General features: G+C 44.1%; 1 protein-coding gene across 1 annotated transcript; it reads right to left on the reverse strand.

Moving 5' to 3' along the window:
- Window positions 1-2776: 2776 nt before the first annotated feature.
- Window positions 2777-15269, reverse strand: tfap2d (transcription factor AP-2 delta (activating enhancer binding protein 2 delta)). Its single transcript, XM_029496863.1, has 8 exons — window positions 15231-15269; window positions 13932-14450; window positions 11098-11158; window positions 6232-6397; window positions 4989-5107; window positions 4719-4860; window positions 3792-3905; window positions 2777-2993 (listed from the first exon to the last, which is right to left on the reverse strand). Exons 1-8 carry the CDS (start codon window positions 15267-15269, stop codon window positions 2777-2779), a joined length of 1377 nt encoding a protein of 458 aa, XP_029352723.1.
- Window positions 15270-15567: the final 298 nt, after the last annotated feature.

Raw genomic sequence — 15567 nt, forward strand, 5'->3', positions numbered from 1 at the left:
CTCCATATGAATGAAGTTCCTCGCAGCAGCTGACAGTAAAAAGTGATTAAAACATGACGTTTAAAAAAAAAAAAAAAAAGAAGAAAGAAAATCAAACATTTTCAGATCTGCCTATGTTTATATATCATGTGGCTTAGCAGCTGCCTCAAAATGTGTGAAATAATTTCATTTTGCAGCTCAAGTAAAAATCTACATAACCTCAAGCTGCCTTCAAGTCTTATTGGAATTTAGGTAGCTGAGTAAATGAACCTCCTCCACATCATGAAGTGCTCTCATGCATGCAACAATGAAGTGATCCAGAAATGAAAATCTTCTTGTAGATCATTTTAAAAGGTGCTTTTTGAATCAAAATGCTTCACGGAGTAAAACAATGAAGTTATTTCAAGCTTTTCTATAGTTGTCTATCTGGAAAATGGAATGATTGTGTGTTATTCCTGAAAACTACTATTGTAGAAAACATGGCTGCCACAGAGGTGACATCTTCACATTATTTCACATAAAAAAAGAAAACACCCAAAAAGTTCATTTTGCTATGACATAAAACATGTCTACATATCTGAGGAGCGTATTTAGTAATTCTTCTTTGTTAACTATCAAAATAGTTGATCAGTTTTTCATGAAGTAGCCACTCAGCCAAATGTCTCGGCAGCTGAACTGTTGTGATCGTGGCAGTAAATGCAGCTTCGCTTGTGTTTGTTCATCAGCTGCTCTGTTTGTTTTGGATCTTTTCACTTTCTCATTGTATTTGTTGACACTCCAGCTCCAGTCTAACGGAGGACGTAGGACTCAACAACGGTTGCTGACTGCACCGTGTTGCTGTTGTGTATGACTGTAAAAGCTGGAAGAAGAATACCTGTGGGAAAAGATTTTTTTCTTTAACGTCTTGCCGTGCTTTATCAATAGTTCAGCTTTGTCCTGGCATCATGAAACATTGACTGCATGTGTGTTATATTTGGGGACACCATCTGTCAACAAACCCCCAGACTGAACCATAATGGTGAGGTGGGGAACATACAGGAATTCACGTCCTTCCTTTACATCCCTCTCCTCACCTCTGTTGCTTTCCACCACCTGAGGCTTCTGTTGCATTAATTCAATGCGAGATGCACGAGCGCCAACTGTAAATGCATCCTGTTTGATTGTGTTATGCCGCGGACGTGACCTCCTTTTTAAATGACTGGAATATTCAAGAGTAAACAGAACCTACAGAGCCCGGATGGAGACGCCAGCAGGCAGCTGCTCCTCTCTCTGTTTTATCATCAGATATTTTCTCTTCTTTTTTTTTTTTTTTTTGAAATATAAATAAGCTAGAAAACCTGATAGAAGTCGCTCAAACTGAAAGAAAACGCAGATGTGCTCGTGCACACAAAGGAGGCTTTTGAACTTTTCTGTAGGTTGAGCCTCCTCTCACAACATTAGAGAGGAACTCTGACTCCTTATAATTTTAACTCTGTGAATTCATAAGGATAATTCACAATAGCTGACTTTGATCCATGCTGCCTCTCTTTAGTCTCCCCTTGCTCTGTTGCCTCCTTCTGTGTGTAAATGTGTTGTGTGACTGTGTGTGTGTGTGTGTTGTACATCTTAAAGCCAAAGTAAATAGTAGAACACGTAGCAACTGTCTTTATTGAACACCAGCATTTTAGAAGGTAGGGATTTAACATATATATAGTTAAAGCCTACAAGAAAAGTAATTTAAATATTTATATATATCTTTACAAATGTTCATGAGCGAGTCAGAGAGCTCGTGTTGGCTAAACTTGCGATCTGAGGAGTGTACAAAGATAGACATGCACAAGGAAGAAGGACGATGGCAACCGCAAAGTCACCTTTTACAAAATGGCTGAGTTGGACCCTTCTCTCTCTCTCTCTCACTCACACTCACACACACAAACACACAGTCGCACACAACAAAGTGTATCCTACCCCAGGCAATGGCGTCACACCAGTCTCGCATCCAGAAACAGTCACTTTTTTTCCTTTCGTCCACGTAGTCCACATAGTAAACACACTGGTTGCTATGGCACTGATTGTAGAGCATCAAAATAAAAGAACATAGTTGTTGTGGTTCAAGAGAATGTGTGTGTGTGTGTGTGTGTGTCTGTTGATGCCTTATTTTCCTGTTTAATATGTTAAAATTATCTTGAAAGTGAAATAATTACAATTTCATTTGACTGAAAATTTTATCAAACCATACTGGGTCGATGTCAGTTTTTTTTTTTTTTTTTTTTTGGTTATAATTAAATATAAAACACTTTTTGTTTATCTGCAGAAAATCTACACCTGAATCTGCTTAGTTTAGGTCAAATTGCCCAAAAGACCCTTCATTTGTGTGTTGTGTAATGTTGTGTTAACTACCCCTTTAGCGGAAAACGCTGAGGTCATGGCAAGTCCATGTTTACTTCCTGTTTTTCAAAACAAATAAATAAACAAAAGTATTGGATGAGTCACAACCGTCTCCATGGCGAGGCTCCTCCTTGCCATGACACACACACACACACACACACACACACACACACACACACACACACTCTAACACAGGATGTGCTACCTTCACTCCCATGTCAGGATGTCTCATTTGGGACAGTTCAGGTTGGCGTTACGCTTCAACTTCAAGATAAATAAACAATAAATATGAGGTGTCCCAATGAAGACGCAGTGATGCATGGGAGTTAACATCCTGTCTGAGCGTGCGCGCACACACACACACACAAACTTACAAACACACACTCCTAAAATGCAGCGCTCCAAGGCACAGGGACCGGATTGGTGGGGGCTACTCAGTCTTTTCTGTTTTCCCGTCTTTGCTCTGGGGCTCGGCTGTTTTCCGGAGCTGCGTCTTTTCCGAGCTGTTGTTGATCTGTTGGTCGTTGGGCCCACTCGTTTTCACGCTCGAGTTTTTGTCCAGGTAGTTGAGCATCTCGCTCAGGACCGTCTGGAAGGTGCTGAGAGCCGCACAGACGGCCGGCGTGCCAAACCCGTGAGTGATCAGACTGTTGGAGGGGAGGAAACGCAGTCGTCAGTGATGCCGAGAAGCTGAAAAACCTTTGTGCCACACGGAGCAAAGAGTCAGTGGTGCAGTCAGGGTGCTGCAGGTTAAGGTAGCTCTAGTCCTCCTAAAAGACTTTCTGTAGCCTGACTAATCCCAAACAGATGATGATTTAAAGGCCGTTTTCATAATAATTTTTGGAGAAACACTCAAGCTTTAGCAAATTCTAGCCCTGGAAATGGTCGTACTTCAACTTATAACCTTCAGAGATCACTCAGTGAGCTGATTATTTCAGCATCAGAAAATAAATACGGTAATTCCTGTGGCCTCTGAGGACCGGCTACTTTTCTTTGCCTAATATGATGGTAAAGTGATCCTGAGTAAGGTTCTCGTCCGGTCACCTCTCATGCCAGACTGTCAAGCAGCCAGAGGGACGCTGTTGTTCATCTGTCACATCTCCGCTACGCCGAGTTTTTTCCTCGGCTCGGCTCTCGACATACAGAACGTTTCCCTTTGGAGATTTGAGGGAAAAAAAAAAACCCAACTCTGTATATTCTGCAAAAGGATGACGCCATAGATGTGACATTTCTGCTAACAAGCTGCTGTTCCCTCCTCTGTCGCTGGTGCCAAACAACAAACTGCACAGCTGCATCTTTTGAAAATGGCAAAGAGGTCAAAGCCAAAACTCAGAGCGGCGGCAGCAGCAGCAGCAGAAGAAAACTGTCTCCGCTCAGCGGCGTCAATTATCCTGATCAGAATGATTGTCGGCAATTTGTTGATAGCGTAGGATTTAGGGTGTTACCTGAAGTGTGTGAGGTGTCTCTGGATGTCCAAGTCCAGGATGGGGGTCGGTCTGGAGGAGCCCAGAGGAGAGCGATCTTGGCTCAGTAAGTCCTGGAACTCCTTACAGATTTGCCTGACAGACAGAAGGAGGGAGGGACTGAGGGTTTACCATCTGTCTCCAACAAAACAGTTGCAATTTGTCTGCTCCCCCCCCCCCCCACCCCCACCCGTCCTCATCATTTTTGATCAGCCCACACATAAATTCAAGTTATTTCCTGTTAGCACACAAAAAACATTTTCACAACATACCAGATATTCTGCAGATGTAAAGTCAAGCTGTCTATTTGAATGTTTTTCACTCTTGAAAATCATCGTTGGGTTGAAAATAAATAAATGAAAGAGTGGGAGCAGTTTCCCCTCAGCACAGTCGGTGCTCAGGGTGCAGCAGTGCTTGTGGTATGTTGATGAATAAATTCAGCCCCTGTAATGTGGACTATATCATGAACAGCGCGTAAACATGCCCTTACTCTTTATAATTCTGTAACCCGGTCGCTATCTGACCTCAATTACACTTTCTATTTTGTGTGGCTCAGTATTGTTGCTGTAAAACACGTTGTGCTTGCACAGTTAGAGGTTGTCATTCATTTGTGGCTATAAATTGTCAGTTAAGGGCGAATCAACGGGAGCTGAGCCTCACTTTTACCTCAACGTTACAGATTTGTATCTGAGCACTTTTAGATACGTAAATACTTTTTTAATCCCACTGGGAAATTCAAATAGCTGAAGTAGAAGGTGTGGCCTGAAGGCTCTGTCATTGCCTAGAAAGGGAAACAAGGACATTGTGGCAATTTCAGAAAAATGGGGGGAACGTCTTCAGTACACCACTCATGCAGTTTTATTCATGTGTGTAGTGTGTCTGTGCCTGCACGTCTGTTTGTGCTCTTACTTTGTAGCCAGGACCATTTTCTTGCGTGCGCTGGTTTCTTTTGGCTCACTGTGCTGCCTCGCCAAATGCTCCCCCACCGCCTTGCTGGGAAACTCTGTCTCACAGGTGTAGCCGAAGTCCCTCGCCAGGTGGAGTGCCTCACCTGAACACAGAGGTGGAGATGAAACAGGCTCCAGAAGGGGTTCAGAATAAAACCCAGAGTATGAAACTATGAGATTCTGAAAGATTTTTTTTTTTTTTTTGGAAAGTTTTTGGTTTAAGTCCTCACACCTTCCACCAGAGAGGTGAGGAGCGTGACGTTAGCAGCTTTCCTCCGTCCTGCCGGCAGGTTGAGGCCCAGACGGTCTAATTTCTCCCGAAGACACCGCCCTCCATTCTTAGACTTCGCTCTGTCAGGACAAAAAAACCCATATCATTATTAACATTTAATCATATAAAACATAAAAAGGAACAATTTCCGGATCACTCAATCAGCAGACAGTTTTTCATAAAAGTTGCCAAAGCACGAATGTCATTTGGCCTAATTTTTCTACAAAAACCTGTTAAAGTTTTGCAAGTTAGGATGAGAAGAATGCAGATTTACTTTGTTTTGACGAAGCTATAAAATTAATCACAAAATCAAAGAGTATAAAATTAAAACGTGTCATCTCATTACGTGTTAAATATGTTCCCTGGTCACTAGTTCCCGCGAGTCACCTCTTCTGTTCTTTGAGTATTTCTTTCAGTGTGAGAGGTTCTATTTCGGAAAGCAGAGCAACAACAGTCCCTGTCATTTCTGATTGTCTTTAAATGTATGCAAAAACTTCCCATCACAGAAAACTTTCAAGATCCTTTTGGGGATATTGTGGTTGAAATTACTGATTGTGTTGTGTCCAAAAAAAACAAAAAAAAACAAAAAACAAAAACCCAGAAAGTTTGAAGGAAAAAGAAAAGCTTCAAATGACACAAATCTCAGTAAAACCTCAGCTCAGGTCTTTGGCTCTTTCCGATGTTTCTTCGACAAGGATGTGATTCATTTTACTCCAGATGAGGATCCTCACCTCTATTTCAGCTTTGTGGATGTCTCATCTTGTAGGCGCTCTGCGCTCTCCCTCCCTCCCTCCCTCCCTCCCTCCCTTCCTCTCTTCCTCTCCAGCCCCCATTCCCTTTCTCTCCACCTCATCAATAATACAGTGCTGGCAACTCTTGCTTTCCTCTGGTTCCTCTGATCCTGCCGTGCTTTGGCCAGGTCTCGCCTCCCTCTGGCTCCCTGGGCATGGCGGCGCGTGCAGCCCCGGCCCACTTGTTCGCCAACAATGGTCTTTGTGGGCGCTCGTAGATATATCCTCTGTTTCATCTGAGGGCCGCAACGACTCGATGCTCACCAGCCAGATTTACACTCAAACCTGTTTCACTTTTAAAATCCCCCCTCTGTCACACAGGCCTCGTTTCTTCAGTCTGCTTATACGGAATATGAAATTTAAAAAGCCATTTTCTCCTGAGTGTGTGTGTGTGTGTGTGTGTTTGTGCTGACCTGCGCAATATGCCGCCCAGTAAGGAGGCGTTGAGGCACTCTGGCGGGGACAGTCTTCTTTTCACCTCGGCGATGGTCACTTTGTACTTGGAGGTGGAGCTGAGCAGCGACAGGCGGCCCGGTACCGAGCAGAACAGATCTGTGGGATTCACCACGCACGTACCCCCTGCGCACAAACAGCAACACCCGCTAGAGTAAATCTCAGCATCCGAAAACGGCAGCATTGCTTTAAGTGTAGAAGTTGCAGGGATAGTTGACGCTGTTGTGAGTTAACAATGGCTCCCTGTCAGCCTGCTGTACGACGATGGCAGCAGCCAGACACGGGCTCTTTGAACACATGGCCGCGGCTGCATTGTCAGAGTGTCAGCGAGACACAAGAACAGGAAATAACTTCTTCAGCCGGCTTAGAGGAAGCTCTGCTCGGTAACTGTGTGTGTGTGTGTGTGCACAAACTCCACCAGCGCCTCAGTTTGGCGCCGAGCCCAGAATGAACACAACTTGCTCTTCTCTGCGAGATAAAGCAACAAAAATGACGAAGCACAATAGCGGAATACAAAAACCCTTCACTGTTGGCCCGTGTTAAACAAAGATCCGTGGAGCAGTCCAGCAGATTTCCATCCCTTTTCATTAATGTTTTGGTGCCACATGTTGCAGCAGGTGTGTGTCTGTGTGGTGCTGCGTGTCTTTCATAGACCTGCTGAATGTGAAAAGAGTTCGTTTTAACAGTGCAGACCTTTTGAAAAACTGTTGTATTGTTTCAGAGGGACACTCTTTAGTGTGCAGGTGGATTTATCCATTGAAAATGTTCTGCTATGCCACGAACACGCCTCTGCTCATTTATTAATGTGCATTTAAAATGACATTAATACAAAAAGAAAAAAAACAAAACAATGTACCGACAGGATCCTGAATGTTCAGCTCCACTTTGAACATACACACAACTGTCATTGTACACAAACTGTCTGTAACACACAGCCACAAATACCAGTGGTTACACATTTGATTAGAAACTCATGAGTACAAACAAAAGAAGGATTTTCTCAAGTCCTCTACTTGCTGTCAGCAGAAATATTTCAACATACTGTTAAGTAATAATAATCATAATATGAATAATACAATTTACTTTATTAATGAGCCAGATTAGAAATGGATGCGTTTTTTTTTTTTAACTTGTAGATCAGGCACTTTTGAGGCCTTAAGTGAATGTTTCCAATAAAAATCCATTTAGACCTTGAAAAGCCTTGAGTCGCAGAAAATGCATTAAAGTATAACTGCGTCCTCGGCCTTAGCTCTGTGTCTGCTGCTGCTGTGGACCTGTGGCTCAGCATTGTTCATTCTGGAACATGTATTTTTGTGGAAAACATGCTTATTTGTTCTTACATGGAGAAGTTACTCAGGATGAGCCTTCAGTGAATGCAGCCTCAGGGGCGGGCGTACAGACACTGAGGCTGCTGTGCACCTTTGTGCCCTCAGCATGAGGTCTCCTTGCTTCTTATTAACAAACAATAGCACAAATCAGGGTAGGAGACCAGGAATAAAAAAAAATAAAATAAATAAAATAAAAATCTTCCAGGGCCCATGGCGCTGCGAGCATGAGCAAACAGAAAATTTCTTCAAAATCTTTACCAAAGCTTTTTACATGCATGATAAATTAATTAATCCGAATTGGTAATTTTCAATATTACAGTTGAATCTATATTTGTGTTTACGCTCTCTGAATTTCCTTCCAAAGCTCACAGCTATTAAATATCAAATCAAATATAAACCGTGTAACTCAAAAAAAGTCACCTTGATGGGAGCTAATTAAAAAAAAAAAAAGCTCTCTATTCAACCTGGTGGCAGAATGTTCTCCACATTAAACTTATGAATTAAATGATTTATTCAGAAATAATGGCTCGAGATTTTTCTTAGTTAATTAAATAAAAACCAAAAATGAACAAAATGGAGATGGTTGGTTTCAGGAGCAGCTAATAGGCTTTATACATTCTCCTCTGTATGAATGTAAACAAAATATATGTTTAAGTATTTGGATCCTAAATCAAATCACAGTGGATTGTGATAGTACAGACGGCCCATGAAAATACATATGATTCATTAGTCCTCACTGGCATGATCAATGTTTTTTTTTTATATCACACTCTTCCATATTATATATTCCATTCACTTAAAAATAAAGAAAACCATGTGCATATATTTATATTTCAGTCTCAGCTCAATATTTGTCTGTACAAACTGTTCGCTGGAATCCCAAGAGGGCAAAACAAAAAAACCTCCCTTTAATCACCTTCCACAGAGTTGATTTTATTGTGTACTTGAGGTTCCTGGGAGTGTGAATAAATGATTGTGGTTGTGATGGTGAAGGCTCTCTCACATTATTAATTGCATCTGAATCAGCCTCGCTGGATCCTCCTGGAGTATATCGACTGCTCTGAGTAGGCCTGTTATTATTAAACTTTCACTTGAACTAACGTCTCAAGCAGCTGATACGCAAGGTTTTCTGTCTGATGTACTGTAGGCTATATTCTATTATTCATCTGCCTCATTATCAAATCTAACAGCAGGGTGTGTCGCTTTGTTATTAGGCCTCGCTGGATATGATGGAATGAGGAAGGGGGTTGCCTTTCAGGCCGGATACAGCCACGCTGCGGGCGTTTGTCTTTTCGGGGCATTTTGGCCACCAGCTACGCTCCATATGTGTCCGAGGGCAAACTGTATTATTCCCCCTTTTAGAATCTGCTGTGGAAAAAATAAAATAAAAGGAAAGGGAGGACAGGAGGAGGGAAATGTGCTGTTCGGGCCGATTTTCAGTCAGACCTGTGGCTTCACCAGCACCACGGACAGCGGCTCGCGCCCACACCTGTGACGACATGACCGGAAACGTGACGTAGTCCGGCGGACGTCACCTTTCGTCCAAAGCAGCGCGGGACTTGTATTTCACCGGTGTTGTCCAAAATGGGGTCTCGATTAGTGAGGTTAAAGTGTGTGTGTGTGTGTGTGTGTGTGCGCGCGCGCGTAAAAGTCCGGCTCGGTTTGTGTCTGGCAGCACCAGTCCGTCATACTCACGCGCTCTGACAGGGGCGCGCGTCTCTGAAAGCCGCGGGTTCACGTCATGTTAATTCCCCTAAAAATGTTTTGATTCAAAGTAGTTTGTATTTTATGTTGCCAAGGGCAATCGAAAAGAGCCATTGCCGGTAGTGCAGTCAGTGGAGCGCGCGGGCCCAGAGGCTATAACGGTATTTAAGCAACGGAGAGTTGCCTCGGGCTGCGGCGCGAGCGGCGGGCGGGATCACACGCGGAATCAAGCGCCTTTTACGAGTTTGCCGCGAAAATTAAAGAAAAAGAGACACGGGCCAAATGTCATTCTCCTCATATTTTAACAACAATGCTTATAGCTAAAAAAAAAAAAAAAAAAAAGTCCAATGTCTTGACAGAAGAGAGAGCACACAGAGAGAGAGAGAGGCGCGTGCACGGGCTGTAGTAGCGGGGGCGCGCTGCCGGAGCTGAACTGGAAAAGGGATAGCAGGGTGATTAAAAACAGACGACTCCTCCTAAGTAGGATCCGCGTTTTCTTGAGTGATTTTTCTTTTGAAAAAGGTTATGTGAATATTCATGCCGCCAAAGCCGCAGTCAGAAAGAACAACATTAATATGATCTCGGCTGAATCCGGGGCCCCGCTCGGCATTAGCATATCAAAGCGTCCGCCCGAGGCGAGAGAAGCTATCGATACGGGAGCGGGAGGTAAAGCAAAGATTATTGGTTGTGATGGCTGCAGCGGCTGAGCTCAGGGCCAAATATGGCGCACCATTAACCGAAAGTGATAGCGAAGGGATTCCCGTGTCAATCCGAGAGAAAAGCCCCAACACCTAGGCAGAGCTGATGAAAAATTAAACCCGAGACACAGCCTTTCCTCTCTGTGAGGGAAAACTACACACACACACACACACACACACACACAACAGCAACAACAAAAAACAAAACCAAACCAGAATCACGCTTTGATGGAGTAAAAGCAGATGCACGACCTGATTGAACCCACCGGTGAGGCTCCTCATCCTCATACATGCAACAGTAATGCATACTTTACATCCATTGTTGCAAACTAATAAATAAAATAAGAAAGAAAGGGATTAAAATGAGAGCCGTGTTCTTAATCTCTAATATATTAAGTTATTTATTTGTCTTCGACCATAATGATCTTACTTCGTAGTCCTACTGAATTAAATTTATCTTGACTATAAGCCAACAGTTTAACAACAAGGTCATCTTTGGCATTATAAATAATTTTACAGCTGCTGAAAATATAACTGACCTGCTGCTTTAACCGTGCAGGCCTACATTTATATTTTCCTATTTAAATTTCCTCTCAGAAGAGAAAGGATCAGCTGGCTATTAGACCCGTTTTTAAGATTTCAAATAAACATTAATATTGCATTAAAGTTTGTTTTGTGTGAGGCGTCAGTCTGCACTGTTAAAATGTCGCCTACAGGTTCGAGTTCAAAAAGGGAAGCGTGTGTTGTAAAGTGTGTCGGTAAATTCACCGCTGTGTGTGTGTCATGTGAAGGCTGCACTATAAGCGCCGCTGTATTAAATCAATGCCATTAATTTCTGCAGCTGCCGACACTTCATTTCTTTCTGCCCCAGCCTGACTGGGGGCTGTTTTGAGTGACGGCCGAGCGGCGGATCGGCTTGTTTCAACAGCGTCGCTGTTTAAACGGAGCCGCTGCGGCTGACAGCAGACAAGAGAAAGAGCAGCTCCGCCTGTTTTGTCTGTCTGCTCGGCTGTCTGTCGCTGCACACACATACACACACATCCATCTACAACACAACACAGCCACAACATCTGGGAGGGGGGGCGGGGGGGCTTACCTCTCCGGATGACGCCCCCTTGGCCGTTCAGCACGAGCCCACACTGCGCCTCCACGGAGCCCTGCGGAGACACGCACTCGTTAATATTACCGGACGAGCAGGGAGGTGAATTCACTTCACCCACATTTTCAGGCAGCTGTCAGGCTGCAGGTATCTACGGCCCACCGGAACCACTGGGCTGCACAGCAGACACACAAAGCCTCACAGCGAAACAACACACACCCTGACAAGGGTCGAGCAGAATACGGAAACTCACGTTTAGTCATAATAATATTAATATTAATAGTGTAGCTGATATAAACCGCCTCGTAGCTTATGTTCTTTAAGATTACAGCTATATGTTTAAGGAAATGTGAGAGTAGGGAGAAATGTGTGGTGTGGGGAATTTTACATTATAATTATCACATCCATCATCTCATGACCCCTAAATGTGGAGAGCTCATCTACCGTGTGAACCTTTGGTTCAAACCACATCCTTTTGGTTTGTGGAAGTGTTTTTGTAATTATAAAAAATGCACAAAAGAGTAATATATATTTATATAATGTAAAAAAAAAACCATATATAAATGTAGACATAAAAATCTGGCCTTGTTGCTCGCCCTTTGAGCTGTTTTCTAGAGGAGGTGGAAGCCTTTTTGTTAGAAAGTGTACATCACTTAGCAGGCTCTGAGTAAAACTGAGGGCACAGCAGAATAAAGGATGCAGCTCACGGCTTCACCCAGAAACGAGCTTAATTTGAAAGGCTTCGGGCTATAAAACGAGGACAGCACAACTCACACAGACTCAGAAATGAGCTCAAGTGTCCAGACTGTAACCAACCTGTTGGCCGGGGGGGTGGGGGGGGGTCTGCACACTGCAACACGTAGGCCTACAGATAACGATAAATGATATATACATATATAATGTATGGATACCTGTTACCGCCGCCATTTTGATCCAGATCAGACTCGCGTGCTATCAACAATGTCATCAAGAAAAGGGAACACGCGCTTTTTATTCAGATAACACTTAATCCCTCGTGCGAGCCTCGAGGCCTGGTCCGTGCAGAAGCCCCCCCCCCCACCCCTTCCTGATTAAAATAAACTGAAAAAAGGAGCTTGTTGCAGCTCTTTCTTAACCAGCTCCTGCTCTGTTTCTTTTCTTCTGTTCCGAAGCTAAAGTGATTATAAAATCAATATACAAAACGCAGAGGTCTTGCATGAATTAGCTTAGTGGCGGGAGAAAGGTGTGGCAGCTGCTTTTGTTCACCATGAAAATCTCTTTAGCGCGCTCAAAGATGCGACCGGGCTGCACGAGACCATGGGCGCATCTGTTCCCGTTCATGCGTCCGCCGCGTGCAAGCTCAGGTTCACGAGACGTCCCTTTCTTCTGCTCAATGGAGGGTCAGACCTGCTACGTTTCAATGTCCCGACAGCTTAAAATTCACCTCATATCCACGACAGCACCCGTCAGAAATAAACATATGTTACTGAGGGGGGAGAAAAATAGATGGAATAAACTGAAATATTATTTTGTCTGTAGATTTTATTTTTTTTTTAGCTAAACAGCTAGAATAAATTCAATGATGTTTGTATGTATGTATTAAGGAGTTCAAATAATCAAGTTAACCAATTAAAAAATGGATATTAGTAAAATAAAACAATGTAAAAGATAGAAATACGTTTGCAAGGTCGGAACAAATCAAATAAATTCTTCAAATCGACGCTATATTTTTAAATAATTGCCTTTTTTTATTTTCATTTTAAACCAAATTCAAATTAACCACAAATAAATCAAATTAAATATATTAGTATAAATTTAAAGCGCCTGATTTATCACCATTAAATAATAATAAAAAAAAAAATCTTCGTCCTACATTTGCCGGTAAACATAGCTATTTGTGTAATGCCGTTTAAAAAAAAAAAAAAGTCAATAAAAGCAAAGTGGAGTTGGTAAATAGTTAACGTGACTGAAACGATGTGTCACTGTGTTAAATTGTGTTTAACTATTGACGTGTTTTTAACCAGATCAGATGTCGCTGCATAAGTAACAAAGTTGATTGACGTTAAGTCGGTAATTGGATAAACTACGGTGCTTTATGGGGCTGGAGCCGGGCATTGTGCCCTGAACCCCGATCCGTTAATCCGCCCTTTACCGGAGAATAGAGCAACCAGCGGCTTTTCTTTGCTTCAACACACACACACACACACACACACACACACACACACCGTGCGAATCCGTTTTCATCTCGACCATTTCTTTACACGGAAAAGAATTATGTAAAATGAGTCACGTGTGCTCTTGGAAGAAAAAAAAAAAAAATAAAGAGCGGCTTTCACAATGGGATTGTATAGACTGCCAGTCAATTAACCTTTAGAAACAGGCCCTGCCTCTCTCAGCTCGGACTGTGACATTTACTCAGCCTGTTGTACGGTCACGTTTGGGTTGGCAGCCAAAAATAATCTAAATAATAATCTAAATAAAAATAATAATAATAATCTGGACGGGGTGATATCCGGTATGATTTAGTCCCAGCAGGACGCGGTTGGTGGCTGAGCAGGAGATGAGTTATGTAGCTGCAGACAGACAGACAGACATCTGGTGCTGTCTCTCTGTTCAATATTTTGGGAATAGCTGTGTTGGCTGGTTGGGGGGGGGGGGGGCGTCAGTGGTAGGCCAGTAGGGCAGGGGTCCTGTCATATCTTTTGTCTAATGCTGAAGCTGGTAAACCGGAGATGAGCAGCGGCAGGACATGGGAAGGTGTGTGTTTGTGTTTGTTTGTTTGTGTGTGTGTGTGTGTGTTGTTGTTGTTAGTGGTGGGGGGGGGGGGGAAGAGCCACTGAGGCCGCCGGTACCTGCAGGTCGTCGGCCGCGGGCGGAGGGAGGCCCAGGCCGGCGGCGGGCAGCAGCCTCTGGTCCGGGTGGTGCATGCCGACGCCGTAGGCCTGGGAGCCGTGTGACGTCATCAGCGACAGGTCATGGCGCCGGTAGGCGTCGAGGCAGCCGAGCTCGCGCCGCTGCTGCTCGTCCAGGCACGAGGACTTGAGGGCCGAGCGCGCGTTGTGCAGGTTGATGAAGTCGGCGGGCTCCCCGTGGTGGATCTGCTGGTAGTACTGGCCCGAGTGCAGCGAGTTGAGCCCGTAGGCCTCCGGGGCCACGGCCGGGTGGGAGTGCTGGAACTCGTAGTGGAAGGACTGGTGGTGGAGGGGCGTGTACTGGTGGTTGGCCGAGAAGTAGGGCGAGGCGAACTCCGTCCCCGCCGGCGCCGGGTAGGTGAGCGGGGAGGAGGAGGAGTAGGCGACCGAGGAGTTGGCCACGGACTCCAGGCAGCCGAGCTGCATGAGCCGGTAGCTGTTTGATCCGTCGTGACGTATCTGAAGATAATAAAGACACGGTGAAATACATGAGCCGAGTCATTTAGCAGCAGCCGGTGTCTCCTCTGTCTGCCTCCCAAACACACTCCAAAACACAAACTCACACTCAAAGCGTGTGTTTTTTTTTTTTTTTTTCCCACTTTAAACCACCTGAAGGAGATGTCACTTCCACACGCCCGGGAGGGGAACCAACTCTGCAACAGGAGCCATCGGTATTTTTTTATTATTTTATTTTTGCTTCTCCCCTCCCTTCGGCATGTCTGTCATTCTGCTTGCAGCGCTTTAAAAGGCGTGCTGTTATATATTATTATTATTACCGAGCTGCTGGCAAATTTACTGTCCCAGCTCTGTCGCTCACAGCGGATGGGGAGGTGAGCGGAGGCAGACACAGCGGAGTGTTCCGCCCTAAAATGTGTTTAATCACACAGTTACCGGCTCACACACACCGGCCTCATTCGCCTCCACACGCAAAAAAAAAAAAAAAAAAAAAATCCGTTTTTACCGGCAGCTCCAGTGAGATGCTCGACTCATTTCTCCCTCCTTTGCACAAATACAAATATATATATATATATATTTATATATATATATATATTTATTTTTAAGAAAAGGAAAGATCCAGTGCGATGCGGTGTGTGTTTGCAGTTGGAGACTTCTTGAGAGCAGATCTCGAAATTCTCCGCCCGGTTAAACTCAGTTCAAAGCAAAAAAAAGAGCATTTAATCGTCCACACACCGCCTAATTTCTCAAATTAAAGGCTGTTAGGTGAATAAATTCGCCTACCTCTGCGTCGTGGACAAGTCCGGGGAAGGTCGCTGACATTGTGCTTTCTCCAAAGTAACCCGTGTTTTTTTTTTTTTTCTCCCCCTCTTCCTTCCTTCCTTCCTTCCTTCCTTCCTTCCTTCCTCTCCCCCTCTCCTCTCTGGCCCGATCGAATAATAATAATAATAATAATAATAATAAAAATGCGTTAAAATCCCCAAAAAGCCGGAGAAATGGAAAAGTCCCCCCTTCACGCAGAAGCGGTAACGGCAGAAAGCTGGCGGAACGCGAGCGTCTCCCCTCTGCAAGGACGGGGCTGGCTCACGGATTTTGTACTTGCAGGGTATTTCTCGGCTGA

This window comes from Echeneis naucrates, chromosome 24, assembly GCF_900963305.1.
Source record: "Echeneis naucrates chromosome 24, fEcheNa1.1, whole genome shotgun sequence".
Taxonomy (NCBI): domain Eukaryota; kingdom Metazoa; phylum Chordata; class Actinopteri; order Carangiformes; family Echeneidae; genus Echeneis; species Echeneis naucrates.

Excerpts from the sequence above, each read along its gene's own strand:
- tfap2d (XM_029496863.1), bottom strand. The coding sequence starts at position 15,269 with ATGTCAGCGACCTTCCCCGGACTTGTCCACGACGCAGAG. Across the intron at positions 14,451-15,230 it reads GACTTGTCCACGACGCAGAG|ATACGTCACGACGGATCAAA; the intron begins GTAGGCGAATTT and ends TATTATCTTCAG. Across the intron at positions 5,108-6,231 it reads CTGGGCGGCATATTGCGCAG|AGCGAAGTCTAAGAATGGAG; the intron begins GTCAGCACAAAC and ends TTGTCCTGACAG.